Source organism: Streptopelia decaocto, assembly GCF_964273445.1.
Source record: "Streptopelia decaocto genome assembly, chromosome: 3".
NCBI classification, from domain to species: Eukaryota; Metazoa; Chordata; class Aves; order Columbiformes; family Columbidae; genus Streptopelia; species Streptopelia decaocto.
The window spans coordinates 77483459-77503097 of NC_138656.1; the positions used below are offsets into that span (position 1 = coordinate 77483459).

Consider the following 19639-nt stretch of genomic DNA (forward strand, 5'->3'; position numbering starts at 1 on the left):
AATAAGTGAAATATTTAAATTGAGAATGCAACTTTTTAAATTTTCATTTTTCATTCTTCAGGGAGGTACGTTTATGTTGTTGACTGAACATAGAGACTTTTTGGTATAAAGCACTTGCAGAGATCTGTAAAGTTTTTAATGTCATTTTGATAATTAAGACTGGAGAGTGAATAATGTGCTTCTGCTGCACCCTGTTTAGGGGACAGCCATTTCTCAATGGAAATTCATAGTAGAACTGTAGAAGAATGCAGTAGTCTGTTTCACTTTGGTAGCGTACCTGAAGGCAAGCTTTGGTTCTTAGGAGTAATCAGTCTTCAAATTAAAGAGAAATACAGGATAGCATTTTAAATCCTAATTAATTATACTTGAGACCAAAATTGTTTTTCATTTTTAAGAAATGTAATTTCAAAGTGAGACTTTTCAAAGACGGGGGAAGCATACCCTAATTTCTGGTGTGCGGTAGCACTTAGAAGATTAACTGGCACTGAAAATATTTTAGATAAATTACAGTTTGCCTGATTTTAATGTTTGTCTGTAATTAGCACAAGTTTCAGTACTCTCCTTGAGACATGAATCTCTTATTGAGGATAAGAATGTCCCAGGTCTTTAGGTAATAGAAATGGGACTGAGATTGTCCATCAAGGGATTCAGTTAGAAATCACGTAATAGTTTTTAAGTGTTTTTAAAAGGTTTTGATATAGAGAAGCTGCATGACTAAAAGATTGACTTTATATCTGATAGGCTATTCATCTCCGACTTGCAGTTTCCATTAACTTCAAGATTGCACGGTAGCTACTAATATAGTGGAAGTTTTAAAATTTTTGAAGAGTAGCAGTTGTTTGCCTGCAGAGCAACAGGGAGCAAAAAAAGTAATGTAAAGTTCCTTAAAGTGGAAAAGATTGTTTTGGTGTGTTTCGTATCTTATCCTAACAAAACACTTTTTCTGAACTCTAGTTGGAAAATTGGAAATATCCTACCAGTTAATCTAATATTGGAAGTGAACACATCAAATAGGAATCTTGTTGTTTTTTTTAAATATGCATAAATAGGTGTGCATTGTATAATAAAAATAATTATTATAATAGTAGAAAACATTTATTTCCTCTGTAGCATATTGGAAATCAATCTGGAGAAGTGAAATAGGAACCTTTAATTTCCATGAAACTGTAGAGGAAGATGATTTTATTTAGCCATGCATAGGAATTACATTTCATTGAACATAACATAATGAAGGAAACTTCTGTGCAAATATTTCTCCTTCTTTGCAGTTGTGACATTCTTTCAAATCTGCAACAAGAATATGGACAGAAAAGAATAAATCGTATCTCTCTTGATATCATGCAGTTGTTTCAAAATTCTGCCAACTAGTTCAGAAGTGGGGATTGGTGCAATAATTGACTTTCAAGAAGTAGTTTGTGTATACTTCCATATCATATCATAATCTCTTTATTTGTGAAAAGTCAGGTAAAACTGTTTTCTATTGATTACATAAAAGGGCTTCAGTTTTTATGCTCCATGTTAGTAGAGTAACCTTTTTCTCACCAATAGCTGTAACTTATGTAATTGCTTTTACAATGCCCTTGTTATCTTCCTTTCTTATTTCTTGGGTTTCTCCCTTTGTCTTGCAGTGTCTATATTGAACAACTAGAAGAAAGGATTTCTGTATTAACTCTTTGATTACAGTTACTGTGCCTCTAACAGTGATTTTTTTTTTTTCTCTTTCCTTTTTAAGAGAGACACTACATTTTCACAGGAAAATAAATTAAATGTTTGATATGCCATCAGCAGAGCTAGGACTCTGTATACAGGTGTGAGAAATATGAGAGTGAGTGTTCTCTGAATGGAAAAAAACCCCATAAACTTGTAGCATATAAACATCACTTTCCTCATTGCTCCATCTCAAAGAGTCAGGGAGATGATGGTAGAGGAGGTGTCAATACATAGCAGTCCAGGAGGAGCCTTGCTGTTAAGGGTAACAATATTTTACATGTTTTAAACATCATAGAGATTTTTGTATTTCACTCTTCCATGCTCTTAGCTTTGTATAGCATTACTTTTTTAAAACAATTTTCAAATAAACCCTCTTTATTTGATACTGTTAATATGGATGAAATGTGAGCAAGTTAAACTCAAATCCTTCTATCCTGATAAAATCTTAACTTCTGGTGTTATTAGGAAATGCCACAACTGTCACCAATTTTCCTTTTGCTATTCTCCTACTAGCTGCATTACTTCAAGGTAATTTTTCTGTGTAATTCACAAATGGCATCAGAAAGCTCTAAGAGGAGGCTGTGTTCTGTTCTCCATTTCATTGCTATAATCTGAAATAATTCTCTTGACATGAGATACTTTTGAGTTTACAATAGTGTCACTGAAATCGGAATCTCATCTGTGTGTCTGTTTGGATGCCAAAATTTCTTTACATTTGCTGTGTTATAGAAATAGTTGCTTTTATGGAAAAATCTTTCTGAAACACTTCGTTATCCATTTCCTCAAAACAAATCACCAGAGGGTATAATCATTGTGTCTGTAGTCTTTTGTCATGTTATAACTAGGCTGAGGAACACAAAAATTCTCCCAGCGAGGGGCAGAGATTCCCCAAGCTATTTCAGCGTTTTAACTCAGAGCAGTGAGAGCCTTGGAGCAATGGTGCTTTCCCATCATTTCCATCAAACTGATTTTGGGTTTATACATGCAGAAATCTTCAGTTTTAATCTGCACATTGAACCAAAGGAAATGTCTCAATTGGTGTATTTTTAATATAAATCAATGACTGAATGATTCAGAAATCTATAGAAGATGTATGACTGCTGCAGTTGTTTGTGTAGTGTAGCTTGTTGAGGAAAGAGTTTAGATAATGTTGGTGGCAATACATGGATAGACTTAAAAGGATTTTTGTTGAACTTACTTCAGGCATGTTAGCTCTTAGCTGTCTATATGAAATTAAATATTTTCCCTAAAAAATCTTTTGAATAAATCTCTCTTCTTTCTTCAAGAAGGCAGATGGTTTCAAAACAAACACACACAACATGGGAGGGGTTTATTATTTGATTTGATTTTTTTTTAATTGGCTGGTTTTGTTTTTTTTTTTTTTTTTTCCAGGGAGTACCTATGTTACCATGGTTAATAGGATTTACTTTTTTTTCTTTTTAATTGAACTGTTCTGGACTTCCTTTGGATGGAGACTGCTTCTTTAATGAAAGTTTGTTTGTTGAAGAGCACTTGCTGTTAGGAGCTGTCTAGAATGTTCACGTTTCTTAGTACTAAAAAGCTGTCAGAAACATAACAGTTTCAGTATCGTGGCAAACATGAAGTCTGAAAGTCTGGAGGGGAAATGTTTAATCAGGTTTTAAAAAAAAACAGCATTCCAAATAAACTAAAAATGTAATAATTTTTATAGTTGGTGTACTATGAGAGCTTTCCTTCCATTCTAATGTCAGACTTAATTTCTTGAGTAGTATCCCACATTCAACTAAGCAGGGATAGTCCTTTCATAGATGATGAACATGTTTGTTTGTTTGTTTTTTCCTCCGGATACATTTTTATTCTTGTGAACTCCCTGTCAGTATCTAGGAAAATTATGCAGTGTTTATTTTGAGTTGAATGACACTAATACAACTTGAAGGTGTGAACATTTCCCTGGTGTCTGTTGGCTACTGCTACTTACATACCTATAGCATTAACCCATGAATGTAATGATCATTTTCAAAATCAAGACTACATAGTTTTCTAGAAGATGATGTTTAATTCAAATTAAAATCATATTCAGGAAAGTCTCATGAGCTCTGAGTCTGTGTTCTATAGAACGTCAGAGAATAGTTTTACCCTTATGGCTCATTGTCTGTAATTTCTAGGATTTCTTTTTCTGGCTTCTTAATTTGACTAAGGGAATGGAGCATCTTCCATGTGAGGAGAAACTGAGAGCGGCAGAAGAGGAGGGTCTGGGGGAATGTTACAAATGTATATAAATACCCGATGTAAGAATGATTAACAAAGAGAGAGTCAGTACTGGGGCCTATATTATTCAATATATTCATCAACGATTTGGACGAGGGAATAGACTATACTGTCAGCAAGTTTGCTGATGACACCAAGCTGGGAGGAGTGGCTGACACACCAGAAGGCTGTGCTGCCATCCAGCGGGACCTGGACAGGCTGGAGAGTTGGGCGGGAAAAATTTAATGAAATATAACAAGGGCAAGTGTAGAGTATTGCATCTGGGTAGGAACAACCCCAGGTTCCAGTATAAGTTGGGGAACGACCTATTAGAGAGCAGCGTAGGGGAAAGGGACCTGGGGGTCCTGGTGGACAACAGGATGACCATGAGCCAGCACTGTGCCCTTGTGGCCAGGGAGGCCAATGGCATCCTGGGGTGTATTAGAAGGGGGGTGGTTAGTAGGTCGAGAGGGGTTCTCCTGCCCCTCTATTCTACCCTGGTGAGACCACATCTGGAATATTGTGTCCAGTTCTGGGCCCCTCAGTTCAAGAAGGACAGGGAACTGCTGGAGAGGGTCCAGCGCAGGGCAACAAAGATGATTAAGGGAGTGGAGCATCTGCCTTATGAGGAAAGGCTGAGGGAGCTGGGTCTCTTTAGCTTGGAGAAGAGAAGACTGAGGGGTGACCTCATAAATATGTATGGGTGAGTGCCATGGGGATGGAGCCAGGCTCTTCTTGGTGACAACCAATGGTAGGACAAGGGGTAATGGGTTCAAACTGGAACACAAAAGGTTCCACTTAAATTTGAGAAGAAACTTCTCAGTAAGGGTGACAGAACACTGGAGCAGGCTGCCCAGGGGGGTTGTGGAATCTCCTACTCTGGAGACATTCAAAACCCGCCTGGACGCCTTCCTGTGTAACCTCATCTAGGTGTTCCTGCTCCGGCAGGGGGATTGGACTAGATGATCTTTCGAGGTCCCTTCCAATCCCTAACATTCTGTGATTCTGTGAGAGAGCCAGCCTCTTCTCAGTGGTACCCTGTGACAATACTAGAGGCAACAGGCACACACTGAAGCACATGAAATTTCATCTAAGCACAAGAAAATAATTTTTTACTGTGAAGTGGTCAAACACTGGCACAGGTTGCCCAGAGAGGTTGTGGAGTCTCCATCCTTGGAAATATCTAAAACCCAACTGGACATAGTCCTGGGCATACTGATGTAGGTTATCCTGCTTTGAGCAGGGTTTTGAACTAGATGATCTCCAACCTAAATGATTCTGTGATGAGCACTAACAGTGTCATGGATAGCCATACCATGCAAGATTTGCTTTTAGTTTAGTCACTTGTAGCAAGTACGGCTTTGAAACCAGCTGCTGATTCCCTTGTACCTTTTGTTCCTTCCATCTGTCTAAAATATTTTACTACAACCTTCCTTTATAGCACATAACTCTGCAGGTACTACACTTTGGATGAGACATAACTTGTACTTACTTGAAGAAATTGTAATGCTGATTATGGCCAAAGCCAATGCTAAGCTCTGTTTGGTACGCTTGCATAATTTTCATGTCTTTATTTATGTGACTTATTCCTACAAAAATTGTCCCCCTAAGTCCAATGAAATCTCACTGATATGAATTGGTGCTAAATGGAGCAGATCCAAACATCATGCAGTTTTTCTTTCAAGTGTTATGAACCTTTGCTTAAAATGTATATAGTACTGTGAAATACAACATTTCAGTCTTTGAATGAGGTAGGAAATTATATTCTCACATAGTACACCTAAGATAATATAAAAATAATTTGACTTTTATGCTGTCTATATAGATACATTTTTATTTATTATTGTTTCTAAATATCATGAGCTACCACCTCCATGAAAGTAGCAGAATATGAAAAGTATCATCAGGGAGGGAGGGCATGGAAGTCTCCAGCTATAAGATCCATGGTATTTCTGAGTGTCTCTTCTGTAATAATATTGGATTTTCACGGTCACAATTCCTTAAATGTATACCTGCATAATTAGAAAGATGGGGGAAGTGCTAAATGTTTGAAATTTGAAGGGACAGTGGAATTCCAAAGTACAGCAAAGGGAAAATATGACCTAGAGATTTCTTAGATGTCATAGAATCATATAGAATCATAGAACCATTTCGGCTGGAAGAGACCCTCAGGATTATAGAGTCCAACCATAACCTAATGCCAGCACTAAACCATGTCCCTAAGAACCTCATCTAAATGCCTTTTAAACACCTCCAGGGAGGGACATACGAACTTTAGTTCCTGAGGTTTGCGGATGTTCTGTAAAACAGCATGGATTACTCATGCTATTACCAGTTAGATGAATTATATTTTTAATTGAAAGTGCAATAGGAAAAATGACTGCAGAGTGGGATTTGTTGCATCTGAAATATTTAAGGTACTTTGATTAAAATACATCTACATTAAAATTAGACCAATGAGTAGGGAAAATGCTGAAAGTTTAAACTTGGTTTATGAGTGCAATGGATTATCTTTATGATAAATGGGTAGTAATTTTATTCTTTTGTTAGACTATGACAGAAGAAGTCATCATTATAGAACATTTATTTTAGGTGATTTTATGCTGTGGAAATTAGGACAGATGACTAACATTTATTTATTTCAGATTATGAGAAAATTTGTCTAGTATTTAATGAAAACTGGAAAAATTAACATGGATTATACAAAAGTCTCTTTTAGAATGAGGAATATAAAGAGAATGTCCTACAGATAAATCAATAAAATAGGATAATTTTAAGGGAGATAACACCCAAACATATTTTCTGGATAAATTGCTAAAAATTAAGTATGTATATATTTTTTTCTAGTGTTGCCCTGCATAGATTAGTTAAGACAAATTATGCTGTGTCTGTGCCCACCAATATTGAATTTAGAAGCTGCTACTAAAATACTAGCATTGTACCTTGAAGTTGACTTAAGAACGCATTGAGCCACCAAGTAAAAATTTGTGATACTGATTTTAATTTTATCTGAGAAGCTCTTTGTGCCAACTAGTATTAATGCATGAAGTGAGATTGAGAATAAAAGAAGATCTCAGTCTTTAATGAAATTTGTAGTTAGCATCCTTTCGTTCTGGGTGAGGGACGAATGCTATAGGCCGCAGATGGACCATAGCAGGATTCGAAGGTGCACCTGGGGAAAAAAGTGAGGATCTTCTATATCATATTTATTAAGTTCTGTAGAACTACAAGGTCTGGCTCATGAATTACGTGACTAAAACTCTGTCTAAAGTACTGATGGCATGTGCTATTTAGAACAGACTTATTATGGTGTCATTAAAGGAATTGTGTTTCTGAGCTGTAACTTGCCTGCAGACTGAATCGTATGGTCTTCATTGTGAATATTACTTTAATGATTTAAATGACGCTTAGCAGTTTCATCTTATTTTTTCATTTCTGTTAGAGCACCAACACGTAAATCTATTTTTAATGAAATGACTAATATAGAGTATCTTCATTAAGTGTAATTTCATTTACTTATAAATGTATTAGTTGTAATGGTAAATTCCTGGGGAAAGTATTGGAAACCTCACTGGAGTAAAAGTAAAGGTTTTCGACATTCGGATCAGAGCTACCTTGAGTGTCATCTTCTAGTTTGTGGAATGAGTTGCTTCTCAGTGGTCTTTCACATTGATTAATGCTTATCTAAAAATGGCACCAACTTGGGCATGAAGTTGTGTCTCAAGAATAGCACTTAGATTGTATTCTACTTAAACTTCCTTTCGTTTGTGTAGAATTCTAGGGATAAATCAGCTGTAGAATAGAAAGCCGAAGAATGTTGCATCTCATTCACCTTCAGAAAAATCAAATTCTGCCATCGGGTGGCTACCAGTCCCTTAAGCAAGAGGGGATTTCACTGGATTATCTGAAAAAGAATTGGTCTGTAGAAGTCTTTACTGCCATTAATCTGGCAGAGGGAAAAAAATATTTTCAGCATTCTAACTAGGTAGTTTGGGCAATTGACAAATTAAAAAAAACTGTCTTCTAATAGGTTTGTCCAACTAAGGAGTTCTGTACATACTGTTGCATTTCTGTCCACTCTCCATTTTATTCTTAGTGATTTTTAAGGGAACAACTACTGGATTTGGATTATGCACTTAGCTGTACTTACTGTTTGGAATAAAACGAAGTTTTGGGGAAGGATAATCTAAAATTTTTTCAACCAAATGGGGAGTTGGTTTGAAGATGTCTTAAGGTAGTGTTTTCTCTGGAAGTCCTTTCTCTTATAGCATTTAAAATCCTTAATATGTTCTTGCAGAGCCACCTTTCAATGAACATTATATACTGACTGTACATTGTGATTGTGACTGTTGATATGTCAGTGTCCGCCTTTTTGAGTTGCTTGAAAATGAATTAATGTGTTGAATGAAAGTCTAGAGTCTAGTCAGGATACCATTATTTTTAAAATACTTTTACTTTTTAACCAGTCTTTTATAGGTTTTATTTTTTTGTTACTCTTTATTCTATTCTTAATGTTCCTGTTTCAGTAGGCTTAGCATCTTTCCAGAAAACAAGCTGAGGTTGTTTGTTTTTCTAGCCTGTAACACAGCTTTCTGTGGTACTTCTGGAACATCTGTTTGTTTATTGCTGGTTACCGAGTCAGTCTTAATCCATGCTATTGCTACTTTCTAACAGGAAAAGAGAAGGGACATTATTTTTATTTATCTAAATATTTATTTATTTATTTATTTATGCTAACAATTACATGTCCCAGGGCTATAGTAGGTGTCATTTCTTCCAAACGTAGAGGAAAAATATGTCTTACACTGCCCACTTCAAAAATTGAGAGAAGCTGCAACAATACAATCCTACAGGCAGTAGTTTAAGAAAACACTTAAAGATACATTTTATTTAGGGACATTAACAATCACATGACTGTAAAAAGACCTGTATGTGTAAAGCTACATGTGTTCAATTATGTAAGTGAAAAACTACTGTAGTTCTTTGCTGAAGATACTTGCACCTGACTTTACTTAGACAACTGGGTTTCTGCTTTTGTTTAAAAACTGCTTCTTTAAATAATGTATGTATTGTGCAATGTGGTGTTTTGTTAGTTCAACTCTTTAATCACCAGTTGTGTTCACAACTTTCTCTCTATAGTAACTGTAAACAGTGTTTATCAGTGTGAACCTGATGGTGTTTATAATAGTTTCTAAAACCTATTAAGTGGAAAAAGAAAAATATAACCATTTTCAAAGACCTGTCAAGGAATCTCAAAATGCAGTAACAGGCAAATTAGAAACCTAAAATGACTAAGGAGGCTATAAAAATAGCTGATTGAACCCTGATAAGCACTAAGGTAATCAGGAGGTCTCCAGGAAACCCTTTAATACTTTGTAATAGTCTCATTCCTGAAGATGCAATGAGTTTTGAAGAGGATACACCAAGTAAACATTATGTGTACAAAACCTGGTGCAAAACAAATAAGCTTTCTCCCTACAATCTTGCAAGCAGAATAAACTGTGGAAGAATATTAAAAGTGAAAATTATTGTAATCCTGAAAGTCAGGCGCTGAAAAATTGAAGAAACTTGATGAAAAGTACTGGAAGTACTTGGATTAGACTTTTTTTTTTTTTTCCTTTTTTTCCTCTACCAAAGACACTTAAAAAGTTTGAAACAGATATTTGAGTATATTTGAGATGTGTCAGTCCTGCAAATACAAATGCAGTCCATTATTTGAATGGAACTTTTTTTACAATGTTGCACAAGAAGTTTTCAAACAGAAAGCTTTGCTGAGACAAAAGTACTGCTAAATTGAAAATAACATTTTCCAAAAAGAAATAGTGTGTTCATTGCATAGCATTTTCATTGACTTTTATGTCAATTAGTGTTGTTTTTCAATATTTAAAGTCCTCTAGAATAAAACTACAATTGGCCAGTCGTTAAGTACATTATGCCTCTACATCTAAGATTAGACCTTTGTCATGTACTGTGAAAATGGTGTATTATTAACTTAATATTATTATTATTTATTAATATTTAATAACTTAAATTTTTACTTTGCATCTCAGCATGTCTCATGAGGTCACTACCAAGAAGCTGCAGCAAAATGATAGACCTACTGACCCATTGTAAAGTTAAATAAAATAGTTCATTTGCATAGCTCAGAAAGCTCTCATTCTGAAGCTTGCATAACTTGATGTAGTAATAAATTGAGTCCTGCTCACATAATTTGCTTAGAATTGGAAAGAATATTAATAGTATTGTAGAAACTATTACCACAGGAAATTACTGTAAATTAGCTAAAGTGTCCAAAATAATGGAAGGGGAGACTTTCAGAATGTGCTCTCAGAGCTGTACTTTTGTGGCGTCCTACAATTAAAGTAAAAATGATAATTGTAAAAAATATCAGTAAGGTACTTTTCATGATTATTTGTAGAAGCAGTGGAGGTAGTTAAATGTGTAGAAATGAAATAATTTCTGTGTTCTGCACTCTCTTTTAACTGTCTGTGAAAAGTAACTAACAAAAAGCAAGTTTATTACAAAATTAACTTTTTATCTTAAGGATCTGTTCAGTTGTAAATGTTTTAGAATCTTCAAATGCAGAAATAGTAACTGGCTACAGCAATTCTTTCTTGGTGAAAATCTCATTTTTCAGAGAGACTAGGGAGAATAAAAAAATATATATTTTTAAAAATTATTTGTACTTTATAAGATTTAAACATACATTAAGCTATAATAACTATAATTGCCTATATTAGCTACATAATTTAATTTTTGAAAACATTCTCTAAGTTTATTTGAGACTGTGCATCCAAATTATATGTTCCTTTTGGGGCCTGCAGTTCGTTGTAAGTATTCTTGGACAAAGGTCTGAACATTAACAAGTGCAAGATGGAGATTTCCTCAGAAGCAAAGAGAAAGTTGTTACTGAATTTTGCATGTATTTGCATAATTAAACTTTATTACACAAAATTAATGATAAATAATTTTTAAATCATCTGTTTCTTCAGCAAGTTCCTGTGTATTGCTGCCTCTTCTTCCATTTGAGTAGTTGTAGTTTGTAATCTTCTATTTTAAGATGTATATTCTTCTAATCTGACCATTGCTGTTTTGCTGATGTTTAATGATCAATAGGTTGTTGTTTTACTGTACGTTAGTTTTGGTCACAGTCTTGATTGAAAACAAATGCTGAAGTAGTATGCAGCTAAAGATTTTAATTAATTTTAAGAGATGTTATTCTGCTGTATATTGTTTTCCTTATGAAGTCAATATTTGAAGGTTGGGCGGGAGTTGTATCCTCAGAATAAAAACCTTGGAATAATAAATATATTTCAACAAGTATCCTAAGTTTTGTTACCACGTGTTCGTTTTTGTTTGTTTTTTTAATGATTCATATATGTATACCCACACACATACATATGAAAAACCCAGAACATATGTGTTTGTTTTTTTTAACAGATTGGACAACTTGCTTTTAAAGGCATGAAAAGATTAAACCGAATCCAATCTATAGTTTTTGAGACTGCCTACAACACAAATGAGAACATGCTGATCTGTGCCCCCACTGGAGCTGGGAAGACGAACATTGCCATGCTGACAATCCTTCATGAAATTCGCCAGCATGTCCAGAATGATGTTATCAAAAAGGATGAGTTTAAGGTAGGAATGTAATGAACCAAGTAACAGCTTTTAAGTTGTAACGTAAAACCCGTTATATGTGGAATATGAAATCAGGAAGTTTTCAAGTGTATTAGACTTTTCCAAGTCAAAGCTAGGGCTAATGTTGATTTACTTCATTACTGTTAGAGCTATTCTTATTTGTGTTCTAAGAATCTTATTATGTGAGTAAAAAGCTATAAAAATGCGTTTAGTTTTGATGCAGAACCAATTTTCAAAGTGATGAGGCTGTATAAACAAAAATCCATTGTCCTTTAAACAGCTGCACAGTTATCCAAGAAAGGTAACTACTTTTCATATATCACTATTAAGATTTTTCACTGTAAGTGCCTGGCATCATATTTCACAATAAATTGTGATTTGTAAGGGTTGCCATGAAACAAACGATGCTGTGGGGTTTGCTCATTTATCAAGCCTGTGTCCTTTTGGTGCAGATTGTGTATGTTGCTCCTATGAAGGCTTTGGCAGCTGAAATGACAAATTACTTCAGCAAGCGTCTGGAACCACTCGGCATTACTGTGAAAGAATTGACCGGTGATATGCAACTGTCAAAAGGTGAAATTCTGCGAACACAGGTATGCTTAATGTGTTAAAATTTCTCTGTGTGTGTATTCCTGTCTCTTCATAGGTATATTCATCTTTTTTCTTAAAAACTTTTTGTGAAAGTATTGATGAAGCAGCTGATGTGTTATTACTGAGTCTGTAATTACACTGGTTATGTTCTAAACTGTGACTTTGAATTCAATGTGATTAAAACACTAATACATCTGGAATATCTTCAGTAATAGGCTCATTAACTTTTAGGTTTCTCCCATTTAGTCTTCCTACTATGGCACCCCACTTCTGTATAACCTCTGTATAAAATCTTACCTGATTTCTAACTTATGACCTTAGTGGATTGTGCCCCCAGCCGTTCAGGATTACAAACTAGGTATTGTGTGTATGTGTTTGCAAGAACCTAACATTCATAATTTCAGATTTGGCATTCTCTGATAATAATCATCCTCAAAAAGTTGAAGGTCTGGTCTGCAAATGGCAAATTCTAAATAAATTTGAAATGCTGTAAAAACATTGTTGTAAATATGTCAAAGTAGTACCTTCTTTTTTATTAAAAAAAAGTTAATAAAGCTGTAGGTTCCTGTTAATGTCTGTTCTTACTTTTCCTTTTTAAGGACAAATGAGGAAAAGTATAAGACCATTGCTAGGTTAAACATTTGAACATTCATAGATATTAATAAAATTTGCTTTTTTAGCCCCGTAGTACTGCTTAGATGTAGATTTTTCTGTTTTAGGAGATGCTTCTGGTCACATTTATTTCAGGCAAATGCTGTTTGTGTCAGTGAAATATTTTTGAAAATATTATGATACTTTTATATCTATTCTTACATAAATTTCCTTGCAGTTACCATTCCTTCTCCTACCTAGTCCAATAGATAGAATAGGACTTGGTTGTATTATCGACATGAACATTTATTGGAGTAATTATTGGTTCAGATGAGTTATGTTTTGCTAGTCTTAGCTTTGATGTATTTTACGTTTTTATGATAGGACTAGAGAAAACTCTTCACATGACAAGAAAAGATGTCTGTATCTACTTAATAATAAAGAGAACCACTGCAGTAACCTACGAAGTCCTGCATAACAATCTTCTTTATTAGAAGACGTATATGCATAAATATTGATGCGTATAGTCACAGTGGTGTGGCAACCACTAAATAGCAAACCAATATAAATGAGTAACAGCAATATCACTGGTGCTTTATCAGAATTACTTTACAACGGCATCTGCTTAACATTTGGGTTTACAAAGTAGAAAACTTTTCAATAGGGACTTTTGATAATTGAAAATATTTCCAAATTAACTTTTAAAATTGCTCTTTTCACAATACTTTTCAGCTAGGGCAACTAATCAAGTAGGTCAGAGTTTTAATAGTGAGACAGCATGTGTAATCACTGCCAAAAGTGACAGTGGAAAAGACTGCTCTGAATGTAACTGAAGAGTTTGATGAACAGAATAAATGTAGAATTGAAAAGTGCTATTTTCTCTTGCTAATTAGCAATGCAATTCTTAAAATAATTGCTAAATCATTACTGCTTACATCCAGTAAAGAAGTAAGAAAAAAAACCCAGGCATTATTAAGAACTGTGTATGGAAAATTATTTACAAAGTTGAAATTGTATTACACTAGTGATGGGAAATTATTCATTATATACAAAGTGTTAATTTAGAACAACATAGTAACTTCAGTGTAGAGAGGCTGTCTGCTTCATCAAGCTCTCCTGTTTCAGTCCAAAATACCACTAGTAGCATAATTCTTCATTTGCTTTTGGGAAAGAGGCTAAAGTAGATTTATGTGTGAAAATCAAGAAGAAATGACAAGGGGAGGACCTAGGTTAAAATCCTTTTTTTTTTTTCCTGCTATGCACTCATGTTATTGCTTTGAAATTTATTAATTTCAAATACTGTTTAAGAATTTCTACATTTTAGTATGTACTTCATAGGATGGAAACACTGATCTGAGGTGTAGTGTCTTTGTAGTTCCTAAACTTTTTGGGGGAATGGAGGTGGAAGAAAAGTGGTCTTCAGAAGAGGACAAATTTGGAAACTATTATGTTGTTTGTGACTTGAAACTTAGCTCCTAGATTTTCAAAGGAACTACAATTAAAACATTGATTAATTTCAGTTTTGCTTTTGCATCAACAGCAGTTTTGCTTCTTTGCTCTTCAAAACACTGGAAAGGTTAAAAAAATTTATAAAGTCCAAAAATTCTGGGACTGTGAAATATTTTTGTTTTGTTTTGTTTGTTATGGCTACCCAGTATTTTCTTATGATTAATCAGAACTGTAGGAGATGCAGAAGAGAGAAAACACCGATCCAGGAGTTGCCGATGCAACTGCTGCTGCTGTTCTTGCAGACTCTGGAGCCCAGCAGTGGGCTTTGTTTAATCCTGGCTTATGAAAGTGCACAGAAAATATATAGCCTTATTATAAACTGGGGAAAGGGCACACACTTGTTCTGGATCTTGCTTATTGCTCTTTGCATGTATTGTTTCCTGTGAAAACTCATAAGATTTCTTTCATCAACTTTGCACTGAAACCACCTCATCCTAGCAGATTTCTTTCATTGCCTTTTACCCTATATTAGATTGATTATTGCTTCAAAACTTTATTTTACTTGTCAGCTTCTCTAATGTATACATTTCTCAGACAGGAATACTCTGATATATGTTGCTTTTTATTTATAGAGTTGCTTTGCCAATCAATACCCTGCTTTCTAGCCTTTACTAATGTAATAGATGAAGTCCCTGTGTTAAACAGTGAAGCCGTTTTTCCTGTAAGAATTAACATTATAGCAGGTGGATACCTTCACACAATTTAAATACACAGGGATAGTGTATGCAGTATGGGGAATAAAAGGCAGGAGTAGGCATTTCACGCTGTATCACTGTTTCAAAAGATCCCAGATGATTCTCCTGGGAAACTGAAGGCCTGATATAAATCTTCTGTGACAGTTGTCTTCTGCCTCTTTTCTGAGCAGTTACATTTTCACCATCTTCATTTTCATCTTCAGATGAATCAAATTGGTCACAGTGAAAGATGTAAAGAGTGAGGTGATTGTCATGTATTAGTTAGGAGTAGCACTTCAGTGACAGTCCTGATAATTTTCCCCTTCTTTTCCATCCTTCATGCTTCATCCTTCATACTTTGTCTGTGTGTATTTAAATACATGTGTTTTGTAAGTCATTACATGCATCTGTTATGCTTATTCTGAAGAGGACAAATTGCTGTATCTGACAAATTGCTAACTGTCTTGCCTCTCAGGAATCCACCATTAGTGTATAGTGGGGTCTGCCTTTATTACTTTTTCTACAAATACTTTTAAAAGGTGAAAATGCTAGCTAAAAAAAAAAAAGTAATGAGTACTTTAAATTTGCATTCTTTTTATGATGGAATAAAATATTTTTAATGTTTTTAAGAGATCCAGCCATTAAAAAGGTCCATAGCACAGTTTTTCAAAAATAACTTGCTCTGTGCTTTCCATGCTGTCATTTGTATTCATCCAGAAGGCATCCATGTCTCTTGTGGCTCCAGACTTTTATGGTGTTATACGTGAGATGATTTTACTTCCATGTTGTTCCACACTATACTTTGAATATTCATTAACAGTACTGTGGTTCCAACACCTTTCAGAAGCCAAGCTTTTCAAAAAAATTACTTCTAATTTTACTAACAATCAAATTGCCTTAAAAATAAAAATAATTGTTTTGTTGGCTCTTCAGTCTTCCAACCTGCTGCTCACATCTTGTGCAGTGAACACTATAGCTACTGCTTACATAGCTGTAACATGTGAGATGTATGTTAAAAGGGAAAGACACAATTTCCCTTCATGTTTTTGTGAAAAGATCTAAGTATAAATATCTGACATGTTGCTTCACTATTTCAGACAAACAGGGTTCATTACCATATAATTTGTACATAAATAAGTGCTTCACTGAATCTGGGAACAGAAGAAAATAAACTTGTTACAAAAACAAATAACCCTAGCTATTGTACTGGTTCTTGCAGAGAGTTTATTGTACATTTTTAAAGCTTTTTTTCATAGTCTATATAAAGATACATTAACTTTTCACTTTCTTTGCTTGTTAAAAAAACAATCTAAGGAAGCTTATTTCCCTACAGAAGATAGTTCTCCTGTATACTCTATTCGAAGCATGTTTGTGTACTGACCTACTGTTATCTAAGCACGTTCATATACTGACATTCTATTATCTAGGAAACTCTGTTCCTTAGACATCACTTAAGCCACTAATGATATTAAGCATACTTTAGCCATAATCTATAGTTTGGTAAGTTGGTTTTGGTATGTTGATGTTTAAACTGAAAATATTCATAAGTAATCAATTGTGTATTTTGCTGGCTAGCATTTGAGATAACATGAAGTGTTTTGTTAGAAGGCAATGGATTATTTGGATGACTGTACTTATGGACTTTTTTGAGTATGCATATATATATATATACTTAGTCTTTGCTGCAAAATCGGCTCATGTGCTTTCAGATCAGTTATCTTTGACCTTGTGTTTGCAACAGATATAGTAGTAATAGTTATCTTTTGAAAGTTTGGAGATTACAACTGGGATTGGAGAAGTATAGATTTATAATGTGACTACCAATTCTGAAGGTGCCACCCTGCTCTGGCCACAGTGAAGTTGATGGCCAGCGTTATTCCTTAACTTGTGCAAAACAGTGGTAGCCTCTTGGGACTTGCAGAAATGTCTTCTGGCCTTAATAGTTATTAACTTTTAAAGGTAATGGCCACCAAAAAACATGTAGGAGATAATTTCTCTTTAATGTTTTGTACATATATAACATGAAACCAAATTAAGATCCTTGGTACAGTACAGTGAAAATTTATCAAAATTTCTTCCACCTGTAGAAACTTTAAAAAGATAATCCTGTTAAAGATATTTAATTTTCTTTGTAATGAAAGTTATTTTACTATTGCATCTTCATTTACTGTGAATATTCCTCACCCTTATACTAATACCTCAGCAATTTTGTACAAGACGTGTTACACTACAGTCCTTGTCAACAGCTAGCATGCTGATTCAAATAAGTACATATAAGTGAGACTGATATTTTAAAGTAAAAATAAATTTTCTTTTTTGCTTTATTTTCTGCCTCAGATCTGCAAATATGAGCCAAACTTATTTTATTGGTCCTACATCTCTTACTTTGCTTTGAAGCCTGCCTGCCTCTAATGAGTCTTGCTTGCTACAGATATGTCTTAGTGTTAAGGCAAGATTATCAGTGCTTCCTGTGTCACTAAAGTGATAGTGTAGTTGAAAACAAATTTAGTCAAATTTTGAAAGCAGGCTAATTTCCCCAGCCTATAAACCTCCATATATCTCTTTCCTTTCCTTCTCATATTCTCGGAGTTAAAGGGATTGAGAGAGCAGGAGAAGAAAATTTATTGTCCTTTAAATAAATATTATGGGAAAAGGAATCAAACTATTGTGTGAATAGTCCCAATTCTACCACTTCTGAAGTATTGAATACTTTTTTTGGTAATGCTTGGAATATAGATTTTTTGTTGTTGTTGTTATTGTTATTTAATAGAGGAAAATATTTCCATTTTTGTTATTGTTCCTGTTGAGCAAGAAACTGATTTTACAGAAAGCAAGGTTATTAATTTAGAATGTATTGTATTTTGTGTAGTGTTTACATAGTACTGAAGTGCCTCAAGTACACAAAAGTAGACGAAGACGTTTACTGAAGTGCATGACTGTCAAGACAGGCCTGTCAGCCTTCAGAGAAACAGACTTGTCTAAAACTTTTAGATTTCTGCAGAACTCCAGATATCTCCATCTTTTTTCCATCGTGGATTTTATAAAAATTAATTGCATGTCCAATTAAAGAAAGGAGTGTCAGAAGCAAATGGTGTATGTGACCTTAGAAGCACTTTAGATTGAAAGCAGACTAAAGATTTCTCCTTAACACAGGTAGGAAGTAGAAATCCTAGAGTAGCATTCATTCACCCATTTTTTTTAACTGCCCTCCTTATACTTTTTGTTATTTCACAACTCTGAAAAATTGCAAGATGTTCAAATAAATCAAATTGAAAGCTTAAATTTGTTTGCTGTATTGTCCAGTGTCAGTGAAATACTTGGAGGCATGAAGTGAAAGATTACAATTTTTATCCATGCAGCTCAGTTTAAAAAGAAAGAGGAGGAGTGGGTGAAGAAAGTCCTGCTAAACCTGACTTGAATTGTCATTTAGAAAGCAGGCAGCTAGCTGTCATATTTGTTCTCTGCTCTTTAGCCTCTGTAAGGTAAAATCACGTTGCTTTCAGAGTTGCTTCTTAATGTTGCCCACAATTTATGTAAAAACTACCTTAACATTTTGCGAAGAAACCATCCTTCAAAGTTTCAGATTTGAGAAGTGCTGAAAATGTTGAGCAGCTTTAAAAGTGTGAATGATTTCAAAGATCTCAATTAAGGGGAAAAAAAAAAAAAAAACACACCTAAAACAAAACAAACACACACACACACACCCCACCACATACACAAAAAACCAAACCAAAACCCACCAATACCTAAGCAGAATGTCTTTTCATCACCTTGTGAGCACATTGTGCTCGGTGTTGGGGTGTCCATGCTGGCAGTGGGGGGCTGCAGGTGCTGCAATGGACCCACTGCAGGGCACAGCTCAGCCCAGCAGCTGGGCTGGTGGCACCTCTGGGAAAGTGTATTTAAGAAAGGGCAAAACTACTGTGCAGCAGTTGAGAGAGAGAGGAGTAAGGAAAAAAGTGTTAGAGACAACCCAGCAGACAGCGAGGCCAGAGCAGAAGGAGAGGAGGACGTGCTCCAGGAGCAGAGCAGAGATTTCCTTGCAGCCTATGGAAGAGGCCATGCCACCACCGATCACCACCCTGCACCCCTTGGAGGCCCCCACACCGCAGCAGGTGTATGATGCCCTAAAGGAAACTGTGGCCCATGGAGAGCCCACGCTCCTGGCAGGACCTGCAGGCCATGGAAAGGACCCAAGTTGGAGCGGTTTGTGAAGGACTCTGTCCTGTGGAAAGGACCCCACTGTGATATGGCGGAAAAGTGTGAGGAAGGGACAGCAGAGATGAAGGCTTATGGACATTTTCCCCAAGCCAAGGCTGTTTTGCCTGTTACAGTAATTGGTAAATGCCCTCCCAGTCTTTGTCTCAACCCATAAGCTTTTCCATCTTATTTTCTACCCCTCTCCAGTTGAGGAGGGGAAGCAAGAGAGTGGCTGGGTGGCGGTCTGGCAGCCACCGATGTCAACCCACCACATCTAGTTTTAGGTTTGGATTTTTTTTTTACTAAAGTTACTGCTTTCATTGAAATTGTACTTTTGATATTTTGAATCCAAGAGAAATGTTTTGTTAGCTTATTGCAAATTTTATTAGGAGGTTATTTTTCTTTTTAGCTACCTATTTATACCAGAAATAAGAATAGTTTGGAACAAAAGGGCAATTCTTATTGAAGAGCATGAGTAATACAACAGTACTGGTAGT

At 35.2% G+C, this 19639-nt stretch overlaps 1 protein-coding gene across 3 annotated transcripts in view; it reads left to right on the forward strand.

Annotated features, from left to right (window-relative positions):
• The window catches only part of ASCC3 (activating signal cointegrator 1 complex subunit 3), a 268045-nt gene that overhangs the window by 59315 nt on the left and 189091 nt on the right, over nt 1-19639 (forward strand). For all 3 annotated transcript variants that reach the window (XM_082047295.1, XM_082047293.1, XM_082047294.1), the window contains 2 exons: nt 11377-11577; nt 12030-12170. In XM_082047295.1, the coding sequence (XP_081903421.1) occupies nt 11377-11577; nt 12030-12170 (342 nt within the window). The remainder of the gene's footprint in view (nt 1-11376; nt 11578-12029; nt 12171-19639) is intronic.